This window comes from Episyrphus balteatus, chromosome 1, assembly GCF_945859705.1.
Source record: "Episyrphus balteatus chromosome 1, idEpiBalt1.1, whole genome shotgun sequence".
NCBI lineage: Eukaryota > Metazoa > Arthropoda > Insecta > Diptera > Syrphidae > Episyrphus > Episyrphus balteatus.
This window is the reverse complement of record NC_079134.1, coordinates 42529166-42554186: the sequence shown is the minus strand read 5'-3', so window position 1 is coordinate 42554186 and position 25021 is coordinate 42529166. Positions and strand designations below refer to the sequence as shown.

General features: G+C 31.8%; 2 protein-coding genes across 5 annotated transcripts; one reads left to right on the top strand and one right to left on the bottom strand.

Annotated features, from left to right (window-relative positions):
- The first annotated feature begins 2439 nt into the window (after positions 1-2439).
- LOC129921176 (protein diaphanous) lies at positions 2440-14314 on the top strand. Of its 2 annotated transcripts, none has more exons than XM_056002882.1 (3): positions 2440-2804; positions 6497-6789; positions 10857-14314. In XM_056002882.1, exons 2-3 carry the CDS (start codon positions 6498-6500, stop codon positions 13820-13822), a joined length of 3258 nt encoding a protein of 1085 aa, XP_055858857.1. In that variant the 5' UTR covers positions 2440-2804; position 6497; the 3' UTR covers positions 13823-14314. The 2 variants fall into 2 exon arrangements, with proteins under 2 accessions (XP_055858857.1, XP_055858858.1); XM_056002883.1 differs by lacking the exon at positions 2440-2804 and adding an exon at positions 6101-6358.
- A 7615-nt stretch (positions 14315-21929) lies between these two features.
- On the bottom strand, positions 21930-22863 carry LOC129906124 (histone H1-like). 3 transcript variants are annotated; one of them, XM_055981769.1, is made up of 3 exons: positions 22814-22856; positions 22566-22748; positions 21930-22505 (listed from the first exon to the last, which is right to left on the bottom strand). In XM_055981769.1, the coding sequence occupies exons 2-3, from the start codon at positions 22688-22690 to the stop codon at positions 22073-22075; spliced, it is 558 nt and encodes a 185-aa protein (XP_055837744.1). In that variant the 5' UTR covers positions 22691-22748; positions 22814-22856; the 3' UTR covers positions 21930-22072. The 3 variants fall into 3 exon arrangements, with proteins under 3 accessions (XP_055837744.1, XP_055837742.1, XP_055837743.1); XM_055981767.1 differs by having other exon boundaries at positions 22566-22863; XM_055981768.1 differs by having other exon boundaries at positions 21930-22496; positions 22566-22863.
- Positions 22864-25021: the final 2158 nt, after the last annotated feature.

Below are 25021 nucleotides of genomic sequence, written 5' to 3'. Positions count from 1 at the left end.
TGTTTTGTTTCGTGTTTGCTTTTTGCACGTCATTCGTCAAAAATGTGCCAAAAAAAAAAGTTTTATTGTGAATAGGTCAGTTTATAGGAAATGCAAGAGTTTTTAGTTCACAATAGAGATTTTGAAATGCGTATTTTTTTTAAAGCATGTTTTCATTTGTCGGATTTATAACCTGTTTTGACTATAGCTGAAATGAGGTTATTTTTCAGATATTGGGGGTATTTATTTATTTATTTATGAAACCGCGCAAACGTGACTAAATGAAATAAGCAGTCAAAATTATTATTTAAGTATTTCAAATGTAAATGCTCGTTGTACCTACGCTTATAACAAACGAACGGGAAATCCAATCGACTTTATACTTTTTGCATGCTCTTTGTTTATAAGGGGACTCTGTGCCCCCGTTCTATAACTTTTCTCACTCGCGATACAATTTTTGAATGAATTTAAATCCATTTTTATCTCAAAAAATTAAAATTAATCAAAATTATACTTATTTCTTAAGGTATAACTACAATGGCCACTTTTTGCAAAAAGTCAGAAGTGAAAATTTTCAAACTCATTCATAATGATGCAAAAATTTATAATTGACAATTTTTGCAAAAAGTAGGAAATTTACAAAAGTACGGAAATTTTTTTTTTCTTTTTAGCGGGATTTGTTTTTGGAAAAACCAACAAAAAATGCTTTTGAAACCAAAAAATAAGCTTTCTTCATCATTTTTTTAAATTTTGCGATAGGAAAAAAAAATGTCACAAAATGAGTTTGAAAATTTTCACTTTTCGCAAAAAGTGGCCGATGAAGTTATGCCTAAAGCCTAGTACGCAGCTAAAGAGAAAAGAAATTTACTATACAAAGATTCGATTACGAAATCTTGAACAAAATTAAATATGCTTTGGTTTTTCTTTAAAACTTATTTTTTGATGCTTTTTCTTGAATGTTTTTATTTGTATTTTTATTATTTTTATTTTGCTATAATGTCCAATGGTATTTTTTGTCTACATGTTTGCTTTTGATTTGGAGACTTTAAATTTTCTGTTTCACTTCAATTGCGTCTATAGACTTTACTTTGGATTTTATTGAATTTTGCTTTATTGTTAAGATTTGTATTCATGAATTTCAGCCGAATATAGCATACAATTTTTGTTTCCACCTCTCCATTTTGCATTTGTCACAATTTAGCACCAGAAAAAAGTCCAGAAAAAACGGAAACAAAATTTCAGACACTAACAAACGGGATGTTAGTAGATCCACTTAAAAGATCAGCCCCTGCTCTAAAACTTTTATCACTGGCTATAAAATGCTTGAATGGCTATAAAATCTATTTGACCCCATCAAAATAAAAAGAATTTCAAAGAAACGCTTTGGAGTGTAGGTTACGTGAACTTTAAAGCCTAGTACGCAGATCGGGAAAAAAACTAATTTTATCTCTACAATTTTACAGGGATATTTAACTTTTTTCAAAAACCTAGACACAAGTTTGGCAGGTATTAGACACCAACAAACAAGGTTTTTGAGCAAATTTTCAAAATTTAAGCAGTCGTTTAAAGTTAAACAACGTTTATAAATAATAGCCTTAATCTCTACAAAACATTTTTCAATCCTGAGAAAAGTTGGAGAAATTACCTAGGGTAAACTGCCCAATCATTATTGGCAACTTAAGCGAATGTCGCACCAACTTTAGTTCGCATTTTTTTCCGTATAGCATACAACTATTATTAATACTTTTTTTGTAATTATCAATATCTCGTTCGCTAAGAATATGCCAAAACAAAGGCGGGAAGAGTGAATTTTTAAACAAAAAATAAAAATAGTAGCTGTAAATGGTTTTTAAACTCCCATGTGATTGGGAGTGGCAACAATAGGGAAGTTTACCCTAAGTAATTTCTATCAATAGTTTTTTTCTTCTTTCAAATTAAATTTTTTTTTTTTTGTTTTTGATTTGATTCTGAGTTGTATTTGCTTCGTCTTCATTTTCAAAGTATTTTATTAAAGAGTCCGCCTTAATTTTGTTTGAATTTTTTCAATTTTTTCGTCGTTGTTTTATTTTTCCTTGTCAGAATTTTTGCCGGCAGACTAATGCTTCGGACATTATTTGTCCGCGCAAAATTAAGTGGAGACTTTTTCTTTACAGCTGCTCCAAATATTTAAATTTTGCGCGTGAACTGCGTACTGCTTGGAAAAATATTCAAGACAAAATTTGTCCCAAGAAAAAATTTGTATGAGAAATAAAATTTTTCCCGATCTGCGTACTAGGTTTAAAATAAAAAAAAAATTTCGTTCAAAAATAATCTTAATTAAAAAAAATTCTGAATTCATACATTTCTGGTGTGCGATCACTTTTAAATTCCGCTCTGCTGTGTTATCCCCCTAAAACAACTATTGTGAATACATGTGGTTCAATTTTTTGACACCGTGACATTTCTTGTCAAACATTGAAAAAAAGCATCATTCACAAGACACAAGTCAGACAGACAAAAAAACGAGAAAAGAAATTTAGCAAAAACGTCTACGAAAGAAAAAAACGGATTTAAGAAAAATTTCCACCACACAGTTTTCCAACAATCTTTTGTGTTTTATTAAATAACTAATTGAAAAACTAAACAAATATAATTCAAATATATTGAAAAACCTCAATTAAAGTTTGACCATTTATCCAATTGGAAGAAGAATAAAAATAAAACCTCGCCTCAACTATCAACAAGTGGTTTTGAAACAATAAAGAAAAAAAAAAAAATTGCTGCGCCGTTTTAGTATTATTTTACCTTGTGTATTATAATCGTCTATGACGTAAACCGGGGGCAAGGTAATAATATTTTTGTTTAATATAAATTTACATTTATGGATATTTTTATGTGATAATCATTCTTAACCAATAACAACAAGATCGATTGAATCATCTTTTGATGAGATCAAATTTTTTGACAAAAAGTTCTGATTTGATTTGTTCATCTTCGTTGTTGTACAAAAGAATGGGCGTGGGGCGTTTTTACAAATGTAAACAAAAACCCGTTTCCCCATTTTCTACACATTACATCGTTTTTTTTTTTTTATTTCCTTCCCTTCTTCCTGTTTCCATCATCTCCCGCGCTCCGTTTCGTTCCTGGTGCGAAACATGCAATGCGCACACCGTCATCGTCCATAGTCATCATTTATCAACGGCGTATACAAGGAGAGGTGATCACGGGGCCATGAACCCCCCACAAGAACTCAAAACTTAAACAAGTAATTCTTATGTTATAAATTTCATTGAGCTAGTTGCTTTTCAAAATGTGTAAGTTTTAGAACATCTATAAAAATGAAAACTGAACAAAATTTTTGGTTTTCAAAACATTTACTATCTATGTATATCACATTTTAGGTGTTGTGCCCTCGTCCATACCTACCAGAGGAAATCGCCGTGCGTTGAACTCAGCACACTTCAATTATAACGTTCACTTTGATTGTCCATTCGGTATCATCTTTCGGATATTGTTTTGAGTCAATCAAAGTGCAATAAGACAATAATTGAATTGTGCTGACTCTTTTAAAGTGCCGACGATTATCCACTGAGGAAGTTGGGCTCGCGACTATCGGAATGACACGACAAGTTGCGTCTAACTTAACACGTTAACGAGAATAGATGTGTAAATTTAATCACTGCGAAATCCCTGCGTAATTCCAAACTATAACATTTTTAAATGTTATAACATTGGCGCAGCCGGTAGGATAATTGAAGTGTGCTGATTTCCTCTGGTAGGTATGGAAGAGGGCACAACATAGGGAAGTGCACATATTTTTGGGGAATGCTACAATGTTGCCAGAGCCGGCTATTTATCGTTAAACAGGCTCCTTGAACTTTTAACTCGCTCCTTAAAATTTTGATTTTCGATTTATCGGATTTGGCTCTTTTAAATTTTAACTTGGCAATATAAGGCTTCTTTAAAGTCAAAGCATTTTACAGCAAAAATCCACCAAAAATGTAAACAGAAAACAACATTTTTCATTTGATTTTCATTTAAAATTTAATTTAAGGCCCGTAAATGAGCATGAAAACCAGAATATATCAGCAAAATGAAAAAAATAATTATACTTGAAGTCTGATAAGCAAAAGTTATTTAAAAATTAAAAAAAAAAAATTAGAGCGGAATTCATAGTCGTCACTCAAGTTGAGAAATATCTTAGGCATTCGCTCAAGCGAATCCTTATTCATAGTCATCACTGGAGTCCAAATTTTTCTCAAGTGAACGTCTGAGGAGGCTTTTTTACTGGAAAAAACGCTTTAGTTTTTTTTCAGTTAGTTGACATTAAAACGCGAGTGTCATTGCGAGCGTTTGTTTTTTGTATGTAATAATTAATTTGTACTAATTTTATAATAAAATAAATAAATCGTGAATATTTGTTTGAGTTGTACGAGTGGGACGACAAATTCGACAAGTATGTAAGACAAATACGATATGAACAATGGCGAATTATTAAAAAAAATGTTTTTTTTTTGATGACAGCTAATTCAAATCAGTCAAAAAATGTTCGAGTTTGAGAAAACAAATTTCCTCAAAACAAGATTTTTCTTTACTCAAGTGACAGCCTTATTTTTTCACTTCAGCGATTGCTTGAGATATTTTTCAACTAACTGGGGGGTCATTCCGTAATTTTCAAAACGATAATCGTCAAAACGTTAATCGCGGACGTGATCGTCCACAATTTGCTTCACGTAACTCAGCGAAATTCGTTTCGTCTACGTTTATTTCTTGACACAGTTTGAAAGGTTTCAGAAATCCTCAAACTGCTTTAAATTTCATGCTGACATACATACGTTTGTTAGAACAAACTTGTCATTTTAATTTTTTCTAGAGTAACCCCAAAAATTAACCATCGTTTGATGGTTTTTGTATTTTAAAATAAACAAACACGAATCTAATATTACATTTGGTTAGTCTTGAAAAAATAAAAAAAACATTAAATAGGTATAAACGTATGGAAAACGTCAGCTATTTAGCTATCGTCCGAACGTCAACGTTTTTGCGTGAACGTTTAGACGATTTTCGTCTTCCGTGAAACAAAAAAATTATAGCGAAAATGTGATCGTCCAACGAGTGACGTTTTCAATTTTACGTGAAGCAAGTCTTACGTCCAAACGTTAACGTCTGACGATAATCGAGATACGGAATGACCCCCCTGGAGTTGAGAAAAATTGTAACTCGAGTAACGACGACGACTCAAGATTTTATTTTACTCAAGTAACTATTATTGCTATCTATGATGACATCACTTGAGCGAATGTTTGAGTTGAGAGAAATCTCAACTTGAGAAATGACACCCTTAGAGGGAGGTAAGATCTCAGATACTCGAGTCCCCTTCTCCAAGTTCTGAGCCGGCTCTTTGCGCATTCACTTGTCGAAAGTGAAATTAGATGTTTGCACTTTTTCACTCATTTAGATTTTCTGATCGAATTCGATTCACTTTGTTTCTGTTGTTTGGTGCCTTTCCCAATTTTGAACAAAATATTTAATATGATCAAAACTTATATTTTTATTGTTTTGTAATGTTTATTTGTTGTTAATTTAATACAAAACACATAAAACACATGAGGCATGAAATATCAAACAGTTTTTATGGAGTGTGCAGTTCTCCAGGAACCCTGGGGAATGCGCACTGCTTCTGTGTTTGCAAACCTCACTTTACACTTTACCTCTAATTCATTTTTCTTTTAAGATTTGCAATAATATCGCCCATGTTATGCATTTCACTTATGTTTGATTTGTCTCGCAAAATGTGTCTTCTTATTTTTTCTTTTAAATTTTACTTTTTTTTTATTGAATTTCCAATAAATTTGCATCCATGTTCAAAGCAGCAGTAAATTTACTTTAGAACCAAATAAAAATAAATGATCCTTCACTTTTGACAGTTCGAAGCAATTTCGAAATCGATCGAAATGAAGAATATGATATTTCATTTCACGTGAAATTGAAAAGTGATTTTAATTCACTTTCCTTCGAATTGCGGAACATACATCGAAAATAATTATGAGTATAGCTCAATAACTAGACGTGATAGGAATAAATCTGTAAACAGTTTTGAATTCAGCACATGACAAAGTTCGAACGAAATAAAGTGTTTTTTTAAGAATGCTATTTGTGTAAAAAGTTTGGGACACAATAACTTTGAAAAAACACTATGTGAAAGTAGGAGACAGTAGTACATTTAACCTCTAAAAAAGTTTTCCAGCCCCCTCCAAATTTTTTTCTGGATACGCCACTGACCGTCATCCATAGTCATCATTTATTGTAGCGTAGTCCCACAAACACAAAAAGCATCTGGAGTTTGGGTGCTCGACAATGCACCCCCATGTGCGCTGTGTCCATCATCAACTTGTACTCTGTGTGTGTTGCATTTGGAACCAAATAATTCCACCTTTTTTTTTATTTTTTATTTAATCTGACAAATCCAATAAATAAACACCTTTCCCTATCCACAACTCAATTTTACTGTGTAAATAATGAAAAATTTTAATTTTAGAATGTCCAAACACGAAAAGAACAAGTCCGGCGGACTGCTGGAAAGTTGGTTCGGCCGTCCCAAGACAAAGGGCAGTAGTTATCATACACCTTCGGGTAGACCAACTTCCACAGATGGCGATGCTCCTGAATTACAAGATTTGGAAAAGATGATTCGCAGTTTGAGCGAATCGGAGGTTGAAACAAAGTTCATGGAAATACTCGAGGACATGAATATTCCCAAGGACAAGCGAGAACCGCTGCTGTCGAAGCCCATCCTCGATCGCAGAAAAATGATTTTCATGCATTTGAAAGGTGAGGTCATTTATAATAAAATTATTGATGAAGTTGCATTTTTACCCGTAACAACTGTTTTGTTGATAAAAAATTCAATCATAATCAGAAAACGCGTCAAAATTCGCTAAAAAGGTATGAATCACATGAATCAATGTTTTCTATTTCATTTCATTTTTTGTTTTGTTTTGTCTTTGGTGTATATGAGTGTAGTCTTCTGATTTTATAATTATTGTTATTGTTGTTTTTTGCTTTTTTCGTACAAGTGTTTGGATTTTTATTTATAGAAGCACTGAGAAAAAGTGTGACATTTACTCCCACGATTGGTGATGATTTTGGGGTTTTTCTGTGTGGGAGAGGGGTAAGAAGGTACTCGTTGTTTTTTTTATAGATTTTATTTGGCTTCCAGATGGTGGCCAGTGTATGATTTTTGCTCACATATGTAATTACTTGGCGATAAATGATTACTTCATTTTCATAATTTATCAATTTTAATTTAGATCTCACAAAAACTATATAGAATTTTCTCTCGGATTTGTTTATTTGTTTGTTTATATTTTTTTTGTAATTTGATTTTTGTTTATATCTTAAATGATGATTATTTCAAGTGTTATTTTTGTGGGGGCCTTGAATAAATAATCATTGTTTTTACATTTTTCAAGCATTTTCCGTCCGATAAGCATTTGAATAACATTATTGGAAATTTTGTAAGGTTTAATCATATGTAGGTATAGTGTAAAGATAAAAACTATGACTTTTGTGGTTCTTTATAAAGTTTTAACTATTCATGGCAAATAGCTTAGCTAAAATCGCGATTTAATTAATTTATTGAGTTTCTACGTGACAACACGTTACTTGCTACAATCAAGCAGCGGTAGTACCGAATTTGATTCAAGCAAACATCCATCCATTGAAAACCTTTTATTGAAACAAATTAAATGCTACCGATACTCAATTGAATCGAATATATTCGATTATCTCAAGGTCACATATTGGAGTCTCTCGTGAAGAACGTAAAATTGAAAGAATTTCTTCTCTCTTTATGCGGTTTTTTAAATTCTTATTGGATTTTCTTGGCCCAGCTGCTATTCATCTTATTTGCCCACTGAATTTCTGTTCAATTTATATGTAACCTTAATCCAAGTCTGTCATTCCAGAAATTCAATTTATATCATTAATATTTTTCGAAAGCATGCAAGGTATTTGCCCACTTTATAAAGTATATATTGCATAAGTTGTCTTGAATTCTTTACTATAACATGTAAAAACAGTGATATCAACACTCAAATATAAAATTAAAAAGGCATCCGTGTCAAACTTATGCGCCCTACTAATATAATCAAATTTAAAGCTCAATTTAATATTTACTAAATTCTACATATTTCACGATACCAATAACCAATTTAATAGTCAGTTTAAAGGCTAACGCTCGGTTAAGTTTAATAGTTGAGTTTACCAGCTATAAAATTTAACCCGCCTAGAATTTTTAACAGCTGAAATTTTTTTATTCACCTCAATAGCGTCAAAAATTTTACACGGGGTTAAATATTTAACGCAATTCACACACGACCTTATTGTGAAAACCAGATTTTGTGCAGCCAATCTCTTCTTAATCACCGGGAATATCGCTTTGCTAAGCAATAAGTTCATATATCCACCGAATAGAGTAGTTCAAATCCTTACATTGTTTTTGAGAAAGTTAAATTATTGAAGTTGATATTTCAAATGAATTTGATAGAGTTTAGCATGAGAAATCTGTCTCCACTGAATTTGATATTAAAGGTCTGTAATGAATGTCTTTAAAATAGTTCCAAGACATTCGATTTTACTTCAAGTACCTCATTCGTTACGAAATAGCACTACCTGCTTTTGTATGCCTAACCCACTGAATTTGAAAAATAACCCATTTCATTCGTTGCACTCGGTGTATTTGTCATTTCTTATTCAAGCACTCACTTTCAAGAAGGAAGTCTAATAGAGTATTCTTTTCGATATGAGGTGATCGAACTAGCGAATTTTCATTGCACTCCATTTGGTATGACAATGACCGAGAAGGCAAATGAATGGCTTCATGTAGACCTCTTTTAGATATTACCTTTCGCATAGATCAATACAAGTTGAAGTGGATGTGAGCAAGTCTGACTACTACAACATAATAAAAGCTGATGAGCACCATAGTTCTAATTTTTCCCCTTCTTCTTACTAATCCTTATTAATGATCTTGTATCTACGACATATTTGTTTCATTTATTTGAACGTTCGTTTCTCCTTTTCTAGAAATACTCATTGGCTTTCCTTCGAGTCCAATTTCGGACAGTAAAGTACAGAGATTCGTTCTTTAGCCAGAAACAATAGACATGGGAAATTGTCCGCGGAAGAAATGAAGACTTGTGCGTTTATCAAGAACGATTTATTGTCTGTTTTAACTTTATATGGTTTTATTGCAAAAAGTCGGAGACTGGTTCTTCTATGTAGCTAAGTATTCGAATGTGTTCCCGGAATTGTTACAGATTTGGTTTTCAGCTTTGTGAACACTTGCCATTTCATGCCATTCAGACAGGAGATCCTTTTCATTCTAAACTGTGATAGTTTGCGGTTTTTGACAATAACATCAAAGTCACCCTTTGTTCAAGATGCTTTAGTATGTTAGCTGTCCCTAAAGCACTTACTTCTATTTTCAAAACTTTTTAAGTTCTCGTAGCTAGAAAAAACTACCTTACCCGTGTAACTGTAGATAATCTCTCATGAAGATAGCAGAATAGTTGAACATTGGATAACATTTCGCAACAGGAATAATTCGTATAATATCAATACCTTATCAAGCAAATTAAATATTTTTATACCCATAGCGAGCTAGTAAATTAGTGAAAAAAATTAAGAGATACAAAAAAAATCCAAATTTTCTGAGGTTTTTCAAGTGATTGTATGTCCTTTAAAAATGGTCATACTGGATTCTTGAAAATAGAATTTTCAAGATCGAACTTTGTAGTTTTGGGATCTTTCGATGAAAAAATTGTTCAAGCTACGTGTTCCGCTCAATCTTATTAAATACCAAAAAAAAAATTTAATTTTCTTATTGTTGCATTTCTGTTATTAAAAATGTTTGAATTTATAACGAATTTATATCGAACTTTTATAAAAACGAATATTTAAGCTGAATGAACAAGTTATCCACTTTAGTTGAAAAAAAAGAACAGCAAAAATTTCGAAAACATTTTTTTTCGGTATTCAATAAGATTGAGCGGAACACGTATCTTAAAAAATTTGTTCATCGCAAAACCTCAAAAATAAACAGTTTGACCTTTAAAATCCTCATTTTAAAATTCCAATAAGACCATTTTTAAAGGAACTTTAAAAAGTCACTTGAAAAACCACAAAAAAAAAAAATGGAATTTATTTTTGATCCATTAATTTCTTCCGCTGTTGTACACAATTTTTTCTAGTAATTAATTAGTTCCTTAATTTATTTTATATAAAACTTTCCAAAAAAGTTCTTTAGATGACCTTCTCTGGTCATATCCTGCTCCCATTGATCTAATCAACAAAAATATCTACAATTGTGATATCACAAAAAGTGAAATGAACCACATTACCACATGTCAGATTATGTATATTATTAACACATTGTGTAAACGGCAACCACAATAGTTCTTACAATTAACATACATAACAAGTTTTCATCGCTCATCAAACTTATTTCAAAACATTACATAGTATTCTGTTTCTATTTATAAAGTTTGCATTTTTATTTTGCTAAATTATCCACTTGTGAAGTTCAACGTCAATAGTTTTTCTGTTTTGATATCTATAAATATAATAAGACAGACAAAAAATCACGTATGTAAAAATGAGTACAAACAAATTTAAATGATTGTATCATTGATTGCAAATGCAATTGAATGAAATGTAACAAGAACTATTCCAAAAGTTTATATGTATTTATTTCATTTGGCATATAATCTTCCGTTGAAGCTCATAGGAAGCTGGAAGGAAAACATCTTTAAATTTTGATGAATGTAAAAATATTGATCTACCATCAAAATCTGTTTATATCTTCTCATTATTTATCTTATTTTTTTTTCTTTCAGGAAAAAACTCACTCGAACACCGATCAAATTCGAAATTTGAAAAACCCAACGACTACATTGAATATCTTCAAAATGGAGAACACGCCGAGCACAAAATCTATCAATGCGTCGAAAGTTTACGTGTTGCCCTCACCAGTAATCCAATCAGTTGGATCAAGGAATTCGGTGAGAATGGCATTGATGAAATTGTTAATCTCCTTCGTCGTTGTAAAAAAGAACGAAATTTCGATCGTATCGAATTTGAATGCATTCGCTGCCTCAAGGCTTTCATGAACAACACATGGGGCCTAAATCTCGTTCTCACACCCGAACAACATACAGTTGTTCTCCTTCTAGCCCAGAGTCTAGATCCACGCAAACCCAATACCATGTGTGAAGCTATAAAACTTTTGGCCAGTTTTTGTCTAGTCTCCGAACGAAATGGCTATGAAAAAGTACTACGTGCCATAACTTCTGCCGCCTCATCCACCTACAAGAGTAGTGAACGTTTTCGACCAATTGTCGATGGTTTATTTATCCAAGAAAAGAATGATACAAAACGTGAACTCGCATGTCACAGTTTGATATTTATCAATACCCTCACCAATACACCCAGCGACATGAATTTCCGTCTTCATTTGCGATGTGAAATCATGCGAATGGGTCTGTATGAAAAACTAAATGAATTCACTGAAATTGTCAATACTAGCAATAATGACGATTTAAAGAAACATTACAAAATCTTTAACGAAATTCGCGAGGATGATTTTGAAGAATTCATTCAGCGATTCGATAATGTGCGATTTGACATGGACGATGTGAATGACTGTTTCGATGTACTTAAGAATCTGGTGGTTGATACATCTTCGGAGCAATATTTCCTATCGATTTTGCAGCATTTGCTGTTCATTCGGGATGACTTTTATTTTCGGCCTGCGTATTATCAGCTTATTGAAGAATGTACATCACAGATTGTCTTTCACAAAGGCTATTGTGATCCGAATTTTGACAATCGTAATTTCAATATAGACACTTCCCTCCTTCTAGACGATATAGTCGAAAGGGCCAAGGCAAAAGAAACAAAACAAACAGAAGAATATGAGAAGAAAATCGAGGAACTTGAAAGCGCCAAGCAGGAGGCTGAAGCCAAAGCAGCACATTTGGAAGAAAAGATTAAACTAATGGAAGCCACAGGAGTGGTTGTTGGTTCACCCAACAAGTTGCCGAAAGTTAACATACCAATGCCTCCACCAATGCCAGGTGGAGGACCACCACCACCACCTCCGATGCCTGGTGCAGCACGTGGAGGAGGACCACCACCACCTCCGCCGCCTCCAATGCCAGGAATGGGTGGTGGCCCACGACCGCCACCTCCACCACCAATGCCAGGAATGGGTGGCCCACCACCACCTCCCATGCCGGGCATGATGGGTGGTCCACGAGGTCCTCCACCGCCACCGTTTATGATGGCTGCCGCAAATGCACTTCCTTATGGCCTGAAGCCAAAGAAGAAGTGGGATATAAAAAATCCAATGAAGCGTGCCAATTGGAAGGCAATCGTTCCACAAAAGATGTCGGAGAAAGCCTTTTGGGTTAAATGTCAAGAAGATACATTGGCTTCGGATGACTTCCTAACAGAACTCGCTGTGAAATTCTCCTCGAAGCCGGTTAAAAAAGACAACAAAGATTCAGTGGATAAGCCCACAACATTAACTAAGAAAAATATTGATTTGAAAGTTCTGGATGGCAAAGCTGCTCAGAATATTGCCATTCTTTTAGGTGGTTCCCTAAAACACCTGTCCTATGAACAGATCAAAATTTGTCTTCTTCGCTGCGATACAGACATTTTATCATCAAATATTCTGCAGTCATTGATTCAGTATATGCCTCCGCCGGAGCAATTGAAGCGACTGCAAGAAATCAAAGCCAAGGGTGAACCATTGTCTGGAGTCGAGCAGTTTGCTGCTACAATTGGAGAAGTTAAACGTCTTGGACCTCGTCTTCACAGTTTGAATTTCAAGCTCAACTACACAGACATGGTGTCGGACATCAAGCCAGAAATTGTTGCGGGCACAGCTGCATGTGATGAGGTACGGACGAGTAAGAAATTTGCCAAAATTCTCGAACTTATCTTACTCCTGGGTAATTATATGAATTCTGGAACAAAGAACGAACAGGCATTCGGTTTTGAATTTTCCTATCTGACGAAATTGTCCAATACTAAAGACGCGGACAATAAACAGACTCTTTTGCACTACCTCGCATCGATAGTGGAGACTAAGTTCCCTGATGCCTTGACATTTTACAATGATTTATCACATGTTGACAAGGCATCCAGAGTTAATTTGGATAATATTCAGAAAGCTATGCGGCAAATTAATGCCGCTGTAAAGAATCTAGAAGCCGATTTAAGTAATAACAAAGTGCCACAATGTGATGATGATAAATTCGCAGAGGTGATGGGTAAATTTTCTAGCGATTGTCGACAGCAAGTAGATGTTTTGGGCAAGATGCAAGTTCAAATGGAGAAACTATTCAAAGAACTGGGCGAGTATTATGCTTTTGATCCTAACAAGTATACAATGGAGGAGTTCTTTAGCGATATAAAGACCTTTAAGGATGCATTCTTGCAAGCACATCAGGATAATGTGCGGACAAGAGAAGAGGAGGAGAAGAAACGTAGAATGGCTGAGGCTCGTGAAAATGCACAGCGTGATTTGCTTGAGCGACAGCAACGGAAGCTGGCTCTGGTCGATATGGATGCTGCACAGACTCAAGAAGGTGTCATGGATAGTTTATTGGAAGCTTTACAGACTGGTTCAGCGTTTGGAAATCGAGACCAGAGACAAAAGAGAAGACAAAGACCGGCTGCAGGTGCGGAAAGAAGAGCGCAGTTGAGTAGAAGTCGATCGCGAACGAGGATGGTTCCAGGAGCTTTAAGCGCTAGAGAAATGATATCCAACGAAGCTTTGCTTGGTTCAGCCTAAAACGAAAAAAAGGCATGAAATTAATTAAGGAATTAAACCAATGTACATATAACGATATATATCAAGTATTCACAGAATATGATACTATTTTTTATACAAATTATAAAAATCGAAACAAAATATTTAACAAAAGTAGTAAGGGAGAGATAAAGTTTTATTGTCTGAACGCATATGATGTAATTGTTAATAATAATACATCGACCAGTATAACTCCTAAATCCACTTATCTACCCCCCGAACCTGAACGATCAGCTCATATCCCGCCCCTTGTTAATGGAGGAAGAACATCCTCGAACACATACACAAAGGAAAATATGCATCAGCTTATATATATTTTTATTTTTTTATCTTTTTTTGGTATAACTTTTTTGAAGAATTTTTTTATTCGACAAACTCAATAGTTTCTTGTGTAAATACGATTTTTTATTTAAGATATAACAACAACAAAAAGAAAAACGAAAATCAATAAAAAAACCGAAATGTAGAAAAAAAAGAGAAACAAAACATAAAAAAAAAATATTTTTTTATATTGTTTTTTAAGTTTGAATTAAGAAAACGGAATAAAATTCCAATTAAAAGTATAAAGAAAATATGTTTTTATTTTCATTGTAAGAATGAATTTTCAGTCTATTCACATCAATTCGAAAATTCACTTTATTCTAGGTTACCTAAATGCATAGGCCTGTTCACTGTGAACTCGTTTTAGAAAATCAAAACTTGTTTCAAGACTTTGGTCCGCAGATATCTGACTCTGAATGTAAGAAAAAAAAATGTTTGGATGCAAATAACTCAGCAACAAATTTACAAACTTATTTTTTTCAGATTTTCGAAAAAAAAAAATGAAAGGATAAATCCAAAAAAAGGCACTTTCAAAAATTTTCTTCAAAACAATCAAGTTAGACATAAAAAGGTGTCTGTAAGCTCTATTCATAACTAAAAAGCAAAAGTTTCTTGAAGGTGTGGTTGCTGATTTATTTGCATAGAAACATTTTTTGTTCTAACAAACCTTGATATTTCGTCGGAAATCTGAAAAAAATCAGTTTGTAATTTTTTCATCTAAATGCATGGGCTTTTTGAATGTGAACTAATATAGGAAAACCAAAACTTATTTCGAGACTTTTGTCAGAAGATAACGGCTTCGGATCGGAATGTAAGAAAAAGAAGGATAAACAAATGGAAATAACTCAGCAACCAGACCTTAAAGAAAATTTTGGTTTTCAGTTATGAATAGAGATTAATAAGACCTTTCTTTTGATGCCTCACTCGATCAATTTTAAAATGCATTTTTTTCCACACCTTGTTTTTTTCTCGAAAATCTGAAAAAATATATTTGTAATATTTTCATCTAAAATCATAGTCTTGTTTAATCTAAACTCATATCTGTAAACCAACCCTTATTTTGAGACTTTGGTTAAAAGTTATCGGCTTCGGAATGTGAAAAGAAGAAGGACAAACAAATGTTTGGTTGGAAATAACACAGCAACCAGACATCCGAGAAACTTTTGGTTTTAAGTTATGAATAGACCATAACGAGACCTTTCTTTTAATATCTCACTCGATAAATTTGGAGGAATTTTTTTAAAATTAATTTTTTTCGGCAAGGAAAATATGAAAAAAATAAGTTTGTAATTTTTTCACTTATAAATGCATAGGCCTGTTCAATGTGAACTCATATCAAAAACCAAAACTTGTTTCGAGACTTGGGTCAAAAGATATCGGTTTCGGTAGGAACAAAATATATTTGTATGCAAATAACTCAGCAACCAGTCCACAAAGAAACTTTTGGTTTTCAGTTACAAAAAGAGCTTAAGAAGACCTATCTTTGGATGTCTCACTCGATAAGTCAAGGGTTAACCTTGATTTTTTCTCGAAAATCTGAAAAAAATAAGTTTAATATGTTATAAGTGAGTGAAAGTTAAACAATACACTGAAAATTGTTTTGTTTCTTTTTTTTGCAAGAAAAACACTATTATTTGAATTTTAAAAGCCTTCATACCAAGTTCCGGCGATCGTTTTTTGATGATGAAGGCCATTTAAAAATATATATTTCTCATATTAATCTCCTGGTTTTTAACAAAAATACATATTTTTGAGGATTCTTTTTTCGATACCTTTCCGTAAGAATTTATTAAGCGATATTTTTTTCGAAAATGACTTTTTGATGTTTTGGTACCATTTTGGTTGTTCTATCATGTATGCAAATGAAACTAGAGAGAAAATAAAACCTCACTAAAATAATGTTGTTTTTTGCGTTTCCTGAACAATTTTAGAAATGTCGCTTAATACATTCTTACGGGAAGGTATCGTTTTTATTTTATTTATTTTTTACTAAATTTAATAGATATTTACATATTACATATTTATAAAAAGAAAAAAAAGGTTTACTTGTTTTGGTGCTCAAAATCAGTCAATAAGTTTTTATATTTCCTTATTTGTTTTTCAAAAACATGCGAAGCAACGCATGGACGAGCATAGAATTTACCTTAATAAAATTATATAAATGTCTTGAAAATTAATAAAAGTACTTAGGAGCTAACCACCATGCATATTATTTTTATTTTCGTGGTACACTGTGGTGTATACGTATTATTTTTTTGATTATTTTTTCAAATCTCAAAAAAACTTCTTATAATAGCTTTAAAAATGGTAGATAACAAGTTTGAAGTAAATTGAGTTAGCATTTTGGTTTTTTTTTTTTTACAGATAGATAGACAAAATCATGGAATTTTCTTTCGATGAAATCTATTTATAATTTCCACAAAAAAAAATCTGTAAAATACAGATAAATCTTATAAAAAAATTACACTATATAAATATTTTTGTACAAAATGTTTGGTTTGCTCGGGTTTCAAAGTTCAAAACTGCTAACATTCTTCGGATATTATTCCTTAAAGTCAATTAAGTTACACTATTATATTGATAATATCACACCTTCGCTGCTCATATTGATTAAAACGTGTTTCAAAAAATTATTTTGAAAAGAACTCCGTACTGCTATCATCCTAAATATGAAACAAAACTGAATACAAATATTTAACAAGATACACCTACAACAGGTTTGTAACTTTAATATCTTTCATTCAAAACAATGCCATTAAAATAAATAAACTTTGTGAAATACTCTCGTATCACAATTCACAAAGCTTTCAATAAACTTTATAACCTTATGATAGGAAATAAATTAAATTGTTTAATCTCTCTTCAAACAAACTGAATATTCACGTTTGGTGTGTCTATAATAATGTTAACAGAATCCTTTATGACTTGCAGAGTAAAACTTGAGCGCCAAATTATTGTTTAAACTTTTGTTAGCGCACATTGTTATGACAATATAATTTCATTTAGTTATAAACGATTTTGCAGTCATTATCAAATTAAATCAAACAACATCGCTAAACAATGAAACAAATCAGGAAATAAAAAACTACAGAAAAAAAATGTTGTTTAAATAAAATTTATTTTTTGTTTTTCCTTCAGAATTTTCGAAAAATGCAGATAAGAATTTTAAAATGAAACTAATTTTAACATATATTATGTACACACGTTGTATAATAATAGTTTACTCACTACATATGTACGTTTTTTACGTCTAGTTAAAAAACGAGTTCTAAAATACAACAGTCGGAAAAAGTATTTTGACAAAATGAACATTTTTCTAACTGATGAGAATAATCTGTAACGGTTAAACATAAAATAAGGAAGTTGACGGTTATTTATTAAGTATATTATGGTGAATCTTACGATGGTTAATGTCAGTCATATAGTTGGTATTATGCTTCGTGGCTGCATTTTTTGTATAAAAAGTATTAATTTTTGAGGGAAAAAAGTATTTTGACAAACGTTCTTTTCCAACGTTGGTAAGGTAAGGCAATGCATTTTACGTGTTTCAAGCACGTATACAACTGACAGACTTGTTAAGGCCCCGATTTGTAAAAAATTGGGCAAAACGGCGGAACTTAACATTGAAATTAGTGCATCTTCTGTGGCAAGTCATAACTTTTGTGTGTCTGTTAAAAAATCTGTGGAGAACTGAATTTATCGCGGGAAACTAAAAATTACCAAATATACAAACACAAAAATATAATTATATTATTCAAAATTTACCACAAATGGACAAAAAACGAAAAAAATGCACTAAAAAAATTGAAGCATTTTGAAGAATTCACTTTATCGCGGATTGACTCCAAAAAGTCTGAATTTGTAAATGCCATTCTTTCATCAAAAACTTTGTTAGCAAAAGTACCCTTTGCATTGAACTCAAAGAAGACAATTTTACCATGTTTATGGGAAGATAATACAGTATTTATCTCATAAAACAAAAATCGAAAAAAATTTAATTCTCAAAGGGACATGTTGTTGTGCTTTTCGCTTCTGGAATAAACTTGAACAAATTTTTACGGAGCTTCAACAGTTCCTTTTCGTTTCCCGGATCATTGAGATAGAAATTTGTGAGAATGTGGTCTATAAAACTTTGTTTTTGGGTGAAAGAAGCATACCAATATGTTCTTTTGAGAATTCAGTTTTTTTCAATTTTTGTTTTATGAGATAAATATTGTATTATCTTCCCAAAAACATGGTAAAATTGTCTTCTTTGAGTTCAATGCAAAGGGTACTTTTGCTAACAAAGTTTTTGATGAAAGAATGGCATTTCCAAATTCAGACTTTTTGGAGTCAATCCGCGATAAAGTGAATTCTTCAAAATGCTTCAATTTTTTTTAGTCCATTTTTTTCATTTTTTGTCCATTTGTGGTAAATTTTGAATAGTATAATTATATTTTCGTGTTTGTATATTTGGTAATTTTTAGTTTCCCGCGATAAATTCAGTTCTCCACAGATTTTTTAACAGACACACAGAAGTTATGACTTGCAACAGAAGATGCACTAATTTCAATGTTAAGTTCCGCCGTTTTGCACAATTTTTTACAAATCGGGGCCTTAACAAGTCTGTCAGTTGTATACGTGCTTGAAACACGTAAAATGCATTGCCTTACCTTACAAACGTTGGAAAAGAACGTTTGTCGAAATACTTTTTTCCCTCAAAAATTAATACTTTTTATACAAAAAATGCAGCCACGAAGCATAATACCAACTATATGACTGACATTGACCATCGTGAGATTCACCATAATATACTTAATAAATAACCGTCAACTTCCTTATTTTATGTTTAACCGTTACAGAGTATTCTCATCAGTTAGAAAAATGTTCATTTTGTCAAAATACTTTTTCCGACCATTGTATGTATATTTGAATTGAGAGCCTCTTTTCTGCTAAATAAAAAAATAAGAAAACAATTTACTGCCGATTTTATTAAATAATTTCTTAAATGCAAATTTGACGTGATAACGTCTTACATATATCGATGAGCCTCGGCTGCATCCACGAAAAAAAAATGGCAATTTTCTCAGCTATGTGAAGTTGGGACCCCCAAATGCTAATTTTTTTTCAAACATGCTTGCTTCAATTGCCCAAGGTAAGCCCAGGACAGAACAAGATTTTTTTCGCTAGCCCACCCTTAGTTCTAAAATTATAACAGAATTATTATTTTTTTCACCTCAAAAGTAAAAAAAAAAAAACATTTTTTTTTGTATTCAGTGTAAAATTGTTGCCCAACTTTTTTTTTTCTTTATTCCACTATTCTTTCAAAAGATACAATAAAATTTTTTTTTCATATCAGAAACCGAAAAAGTTATGATTTTTTGCTGTGAAAAAATCGTTAGTTTAAAACCGTGGTTTGTTTGCCCAAGGTTAGCTCAGGATAGCCCAACTTGAATTTCGCTATCCTACCCTTGTTCCTATAGGAAAATTAACTCTCTACAAAAAGTTCTGAGTGCAATATATCAAAATTTTGCTTTGTTTACGAGATATATTGGAAAAAAAACAAAAGGATGGCTTTTTTCAGTTTTTACCTACTCATTTAATAGCACTCCGCGGTTTTTATTCTTTTATGACCCATTGAATGACTCCTGCAATAAAAAACCCGTGAACATCTTAGAGCCGTTTTAGTCCAGTGCATTTATGTTGTTCATATATGGGCGACCCAGTAGTTTGTACCACTAACAAATTTTTTTTTCTCATTCGATAGAGCATTGGCTGAATACACTGGTTAACAAAATTAAAATTTTTTTTTGTTGCCGAAACAAAAATATACTTTTCTGAAGGTTTTCGGTGTGCTGAACTCGAATCCGAAGTAAAAAAAAAATTAATCAGCTCCCGTTTTTGAAATATTACCGTTAGAAAATTCGGACCTTATTCTTTTATATAAGGAAAATTGTTTGAGCAAATTTAGTAACGGTTTTTATAAGAACTATTTTCCACCTTTTTAAATCTGTTTAAATCTTTCCGATATCTTTTTTACTGCCCGACATATCTTCAGTTGTTTGGTATTTTTATAAATTTTATAACGTCATTATCTCCTTTATGATATATGAAGCCAAACCCACTTAATTCATTTTAAGATATCTCGGGAAATACAAAAGATATTGAAAAGATTTTAAACAGGTATCGAAAGATGGAAAACAGTTCTTATAGTAACCATTACTAAATATGCTCAAACAATTTTCCTTATACAAAAGAATAAGGTCCGAAGAACTAAAAAAAAACGTTTTTTTGATTTTCTAACGATAATATCTCAAAAACGGGAGCTGATTAGTTGTTTCTGACTTCGGATTCGAGTTCAGCACACCGAAAACCTTCAGAAAAGTATATTTTTGTTTCGGCAACAAAACCCTTGTAAACCATTGATATCATTACCTTGATTTTTCGCACTCGCGAAATTCACCTTTCGGCCGCCATCTTGGAATTCAGTTTTTGTTGAATATCTCGATCTCTATTTATCCTCCATAAAAGTTGTATGTGCAAAAAACTTAGGCAAGTAAATTTCAAATTAAGAACACTTTTTCGATATTTTGAATATTAAAAAAGTTACAAGCCAAAAAAGTAAAAAAAAAAAACGAAAAAAATGACAATTTTAAAGTTTTGAGCACTTTTTATCAATGAAAAAACCTTCCGAGAAAAGATTATTCAATTTAAAATTCTCTACAACACTGCTATAAAACTTTTTTTTGTTTCTCTATAAATACCTCCGCTTTAGAAAACCATTTTTGGTTCAGATTTTTATTTTTGTATTTATATTTTTTGGGGATATTACGATAATTAAGGCGGGGAAAATTAGTAACGGATTCTTGTAGAGGAGTTAAATACAAGCATTATTTACTATGGGAGGGTAGGTCTATCTCCCCCCGTTTAATAGGGAGGGGCAATTTTCTAAAAAAGTAGCTCAAAATAAAAAAAAAAATTTTAAAAACGACGGCAGCACCTACAGTTATTAGTGATACATTTTTAAAAAGGCAGAATATTACACTTTACATTAATTTTTAAATCAAGTTATTTTAATCAATACTTTTTGAAATAATCGATTTCAAAGTCAAATTTTGGGCAAAAATAGTTAAAAGTTACACTTTCTAGGTCATATATGTATATGATGTTCACCGCTGAGGCCTGCCAGACCAAGATTTTCTTACTTAGCATGCTAAAAACTACCACTTTCAGCCTTACAAGAGCTATCTTAGTCAAATGTGCCACTAGCTCTTGGACTAGATAGAAAGTTTGTAGTGTGCAGTTTGTAAGTTCAACATAAATCCTTATGTGACACAGGAAAAAGTAGAGAATAAGGGTTTATGTTCAACATAAATTATAAGTTTCGATTCAGTAAATGGCCCCTAGTTCTTTATTGCTATGTTTTTTTTACACACCATCAATAGCTTATTTCCTATACAAACAGGAGCAGAGTATAAAAAAAGAAAAATGGACCACAAAATTGACCGGCAAAATTCACATACATAATTTCTGACCTTGTTGATGCTGTAGAGAACTGCCTTGCTGGTGACCAGACTCGAGAGCTCAGCCAACTACATAAATGTGCACCTCTCAAATGAGTCACTCAACTCAACTCGCGGTGACAGTTAAAAAAAAATCTTATCATTTTTCTTAATCGCACTAAAAACTAAACAATTAAAATTGTGTAATAGATTAGCGAATAATCTATTTTATCCTTTTATGGTCAAAAATAAAGGTTTTAATTTTAGCATAAATTAAAGGCACATAATATTTTTGACATAATTTTATTAATTAAAAACAATAAGAACAAACAAAAACATAAAATATAAATTATAAAAAATAACACGTAAACAAAAACTTAACACAACATAAACTAGGTACATGAATGATTAAAAAACAAATTAAGTAAAATTAAAACATATGCGAGTTTTCTTGTCTTGTTACTCTCAAGCTTAACAGACGAGTAGCTTCGGCCGATGTTGATGGTCCATTATTATTATTTTCGTCTTCTTTTTCTTGTCTCTTTGTCAAGCTATATTGTTTTCCTATTTTGGCCAACCTAGGCTTAGGACTTCTTCTAAGCACAAGAATCTTTTCCAAATTGAGATTAGGACTCTTCACTAAGTGTCGATGATCGTTTTTAATTGAAAATCGTGTAATCGATGTTCGACGATGACCTATTCGAAATGTGATTTTTTGTGGTTTCTTGTTGGTTCGTTTTTTAGATTTTTTGGTCATTTTGTTTGCATTCCTGAGGGCTGCAGCTGACATTCGAAATGAACCATTTAATCCGTGGCCAGTCATTTGAATCAACTTGCCATTGGCTACAGATTCCCTGATATAACTGCGAATTATTAATATATTTTGATAATATTATAATTAGTTTATTATGCTATTTTTGTACCTTTTAATTCGATTTAGCATATATCTCATATTGACAATATAATTTGTCAATATAAAATGTTTTATAGCTCGGTAAGAGCATTTATTTGAGTTGAGCATTATCACTTTAAAAGCTTCATCAACCATAGTTTGGGTATTTGGATGATTCAAATGTTTGTATTTACGACTTTTTTTTGGAGTCGAACTGGCAGGAATAAATTTATCCATAACTCTTTTTTATTTGTTATAAGAAGTTCTTTGACCACTTGCGCTTGAAAAATTTATTATAAAAATTTAGCGTTGAATTACATTACAACTTATTTACTGTTTTACAGTATTACCAAAATAAACAAAAATATGATTAAGATAATGAAACTAACTACAGTGAATCCATCAATTTAACGTACATTTTGAGAATTGGGGTTAACAACAATTATTGAGATCGTGAGAATAGTCTTCGTGGGGTAGGCATAGGGGTCAAAATTCTGCCGAGGTCAAAATTCTGCTTTTCAAAATTCAGTTTTCCAAAATTCTGTTCTAATAACACTGGTCAACAAGTTTTTTGCCACAAGAACCAAAATATACTTTTCTATATGTTTTTGATGTGCTGAACTAGAATCTAAAGTCAGAAAATTTTTATTGGCCTCCGTTTTTGAAATATTACCATTAGAAAATGCCGAAAAACGTCATTTTGGCTGTTTTCGAGGTTATGTTTTTATGTGGGGTAATTTCTTATAAAAAAATTTGCAACGGTGCCTATAAGAACTGGTTTTATTCTTTCAAAAAATGTCTTAATCTTTTCGATATCTCTTTTACTGCCCGAGGTATTTAAAATTTAAGGATTGGTCTTTGACTCAGAAACAGCACTGGCCAACCAAATTAATCTTTTTTTGCTACAAGAACCAAAATATACTTTTCTAAAGGTTTTTGGGTTGCTGAACTCGAATCCGCAATCAGAAAAATTCTATTGGACTCCGTTCTTGAAATATTACCGTATAAAATGCAAAAAAAAGGTTTTTTTTTTTAACGATAATATTTCAAGAACGGAAGCTAATAGAATTTTTATGATTGCGGATTCGAGTTAAGCGAGCCAAAAACCTCTAAAAAAGTATATTTTGGCTCTTGTGGCAAACATTTTATGACCAGGGACTTAAACTTTAGATCAAATTTAGTTTCTCTTTGGCTTACTAACTGAAACTTAAGATATTGCGAGCAATTAAAGAGATATCGGAAAAATTAAAACAGTTTTTGAAAGAAGAATATCTGTTCTTATAATAACTGGTACAAATTTGTTTATAATGAACTACCCCACATAAAAACAGAAGCTCGAAAACAGCCAAAATGACGTTTTTTAGCATTTTATAACGGTAATATCCCAAAAACGGAGGCTAATCAAATTTTTCTGACTGACAAATTACTGTTCAGCACATCAAAAACCTCTAGAAAAGTCTATCTTGGTTCTTGTGGCAAAAAAAGTTCAATTTTGTTGACCAGTGTAATTCTTTTTTTTACAAAATTCTGCAAAAAAAAAATGGTTTGGAAAAGGGGAACGGGTCGTTATTCTTTATGTATGACTAAAGTTCTGTATGAGCCAAATTCTGTATTCCATTATTCTACTTTTCTATTATTCTGAATTTCAAAATTCTGTAAAACCTAAATTCTGTTTTTAAAATTCTGCAAATCCATTATTCTGCTTTTTTGAATTCTGTATATTCCAAACCTATACTTACATTTTTATTTTGCCTGTTTAACAATATGTATTCAATGAACAAATTAAGTATAAGTGCATAAGAGTCGTTTGGTGAAACGAAACTTAAGGACTTATGTTCTACATAAAACATAAGCCATATGCAAATTAATTGGGGAGGTATACTTTACTTCAAAGCATTTTCTGCAAAGAAAAAAACCAAAAAATTGTACTCTAAAATTTTATAAATGATAAAAGAAAAATCGTTTTGAAAATGAAAAAAAAAGTGCGCACTTTTAAGGAATACATAATTTTGAAATCAAGAATTTTCTATTTACAGAATTTTAGAATACAGAATTTTAAAATACAGGATTTTGAATTTTAAGAATTTTAAAATACCTACACAATTTTGGAATGCAGAATTTTGTAATCAGAATTTTTGCACATACAGAATTTCGACTCCAACCCTTGGAAAGGATGATCTTACAAAATTTAGCAAAATATTGAAAAAAGGGTTTTGGAAAATGTTAAAAAGCGCACACTTTTACCCATTTTTCAAATTATTTTTTAATTTTTTGCTTAATTTTGTAAAATCATCTTCTCCAATCCCTTATTAATTTTTTGCAGGATTTCAATTTTGTAAAATCATCTTCTTCCAAAATTTTCTAATTTGATTACTTACTAACTTACTACTTATGTACCTTGTCAATTTTTTAATACTAATTTTTTTTATTGATAAATGAATAAATTTAAAAATATTGGGGAAAGGTTTTTAATGTTAAATATAAAAT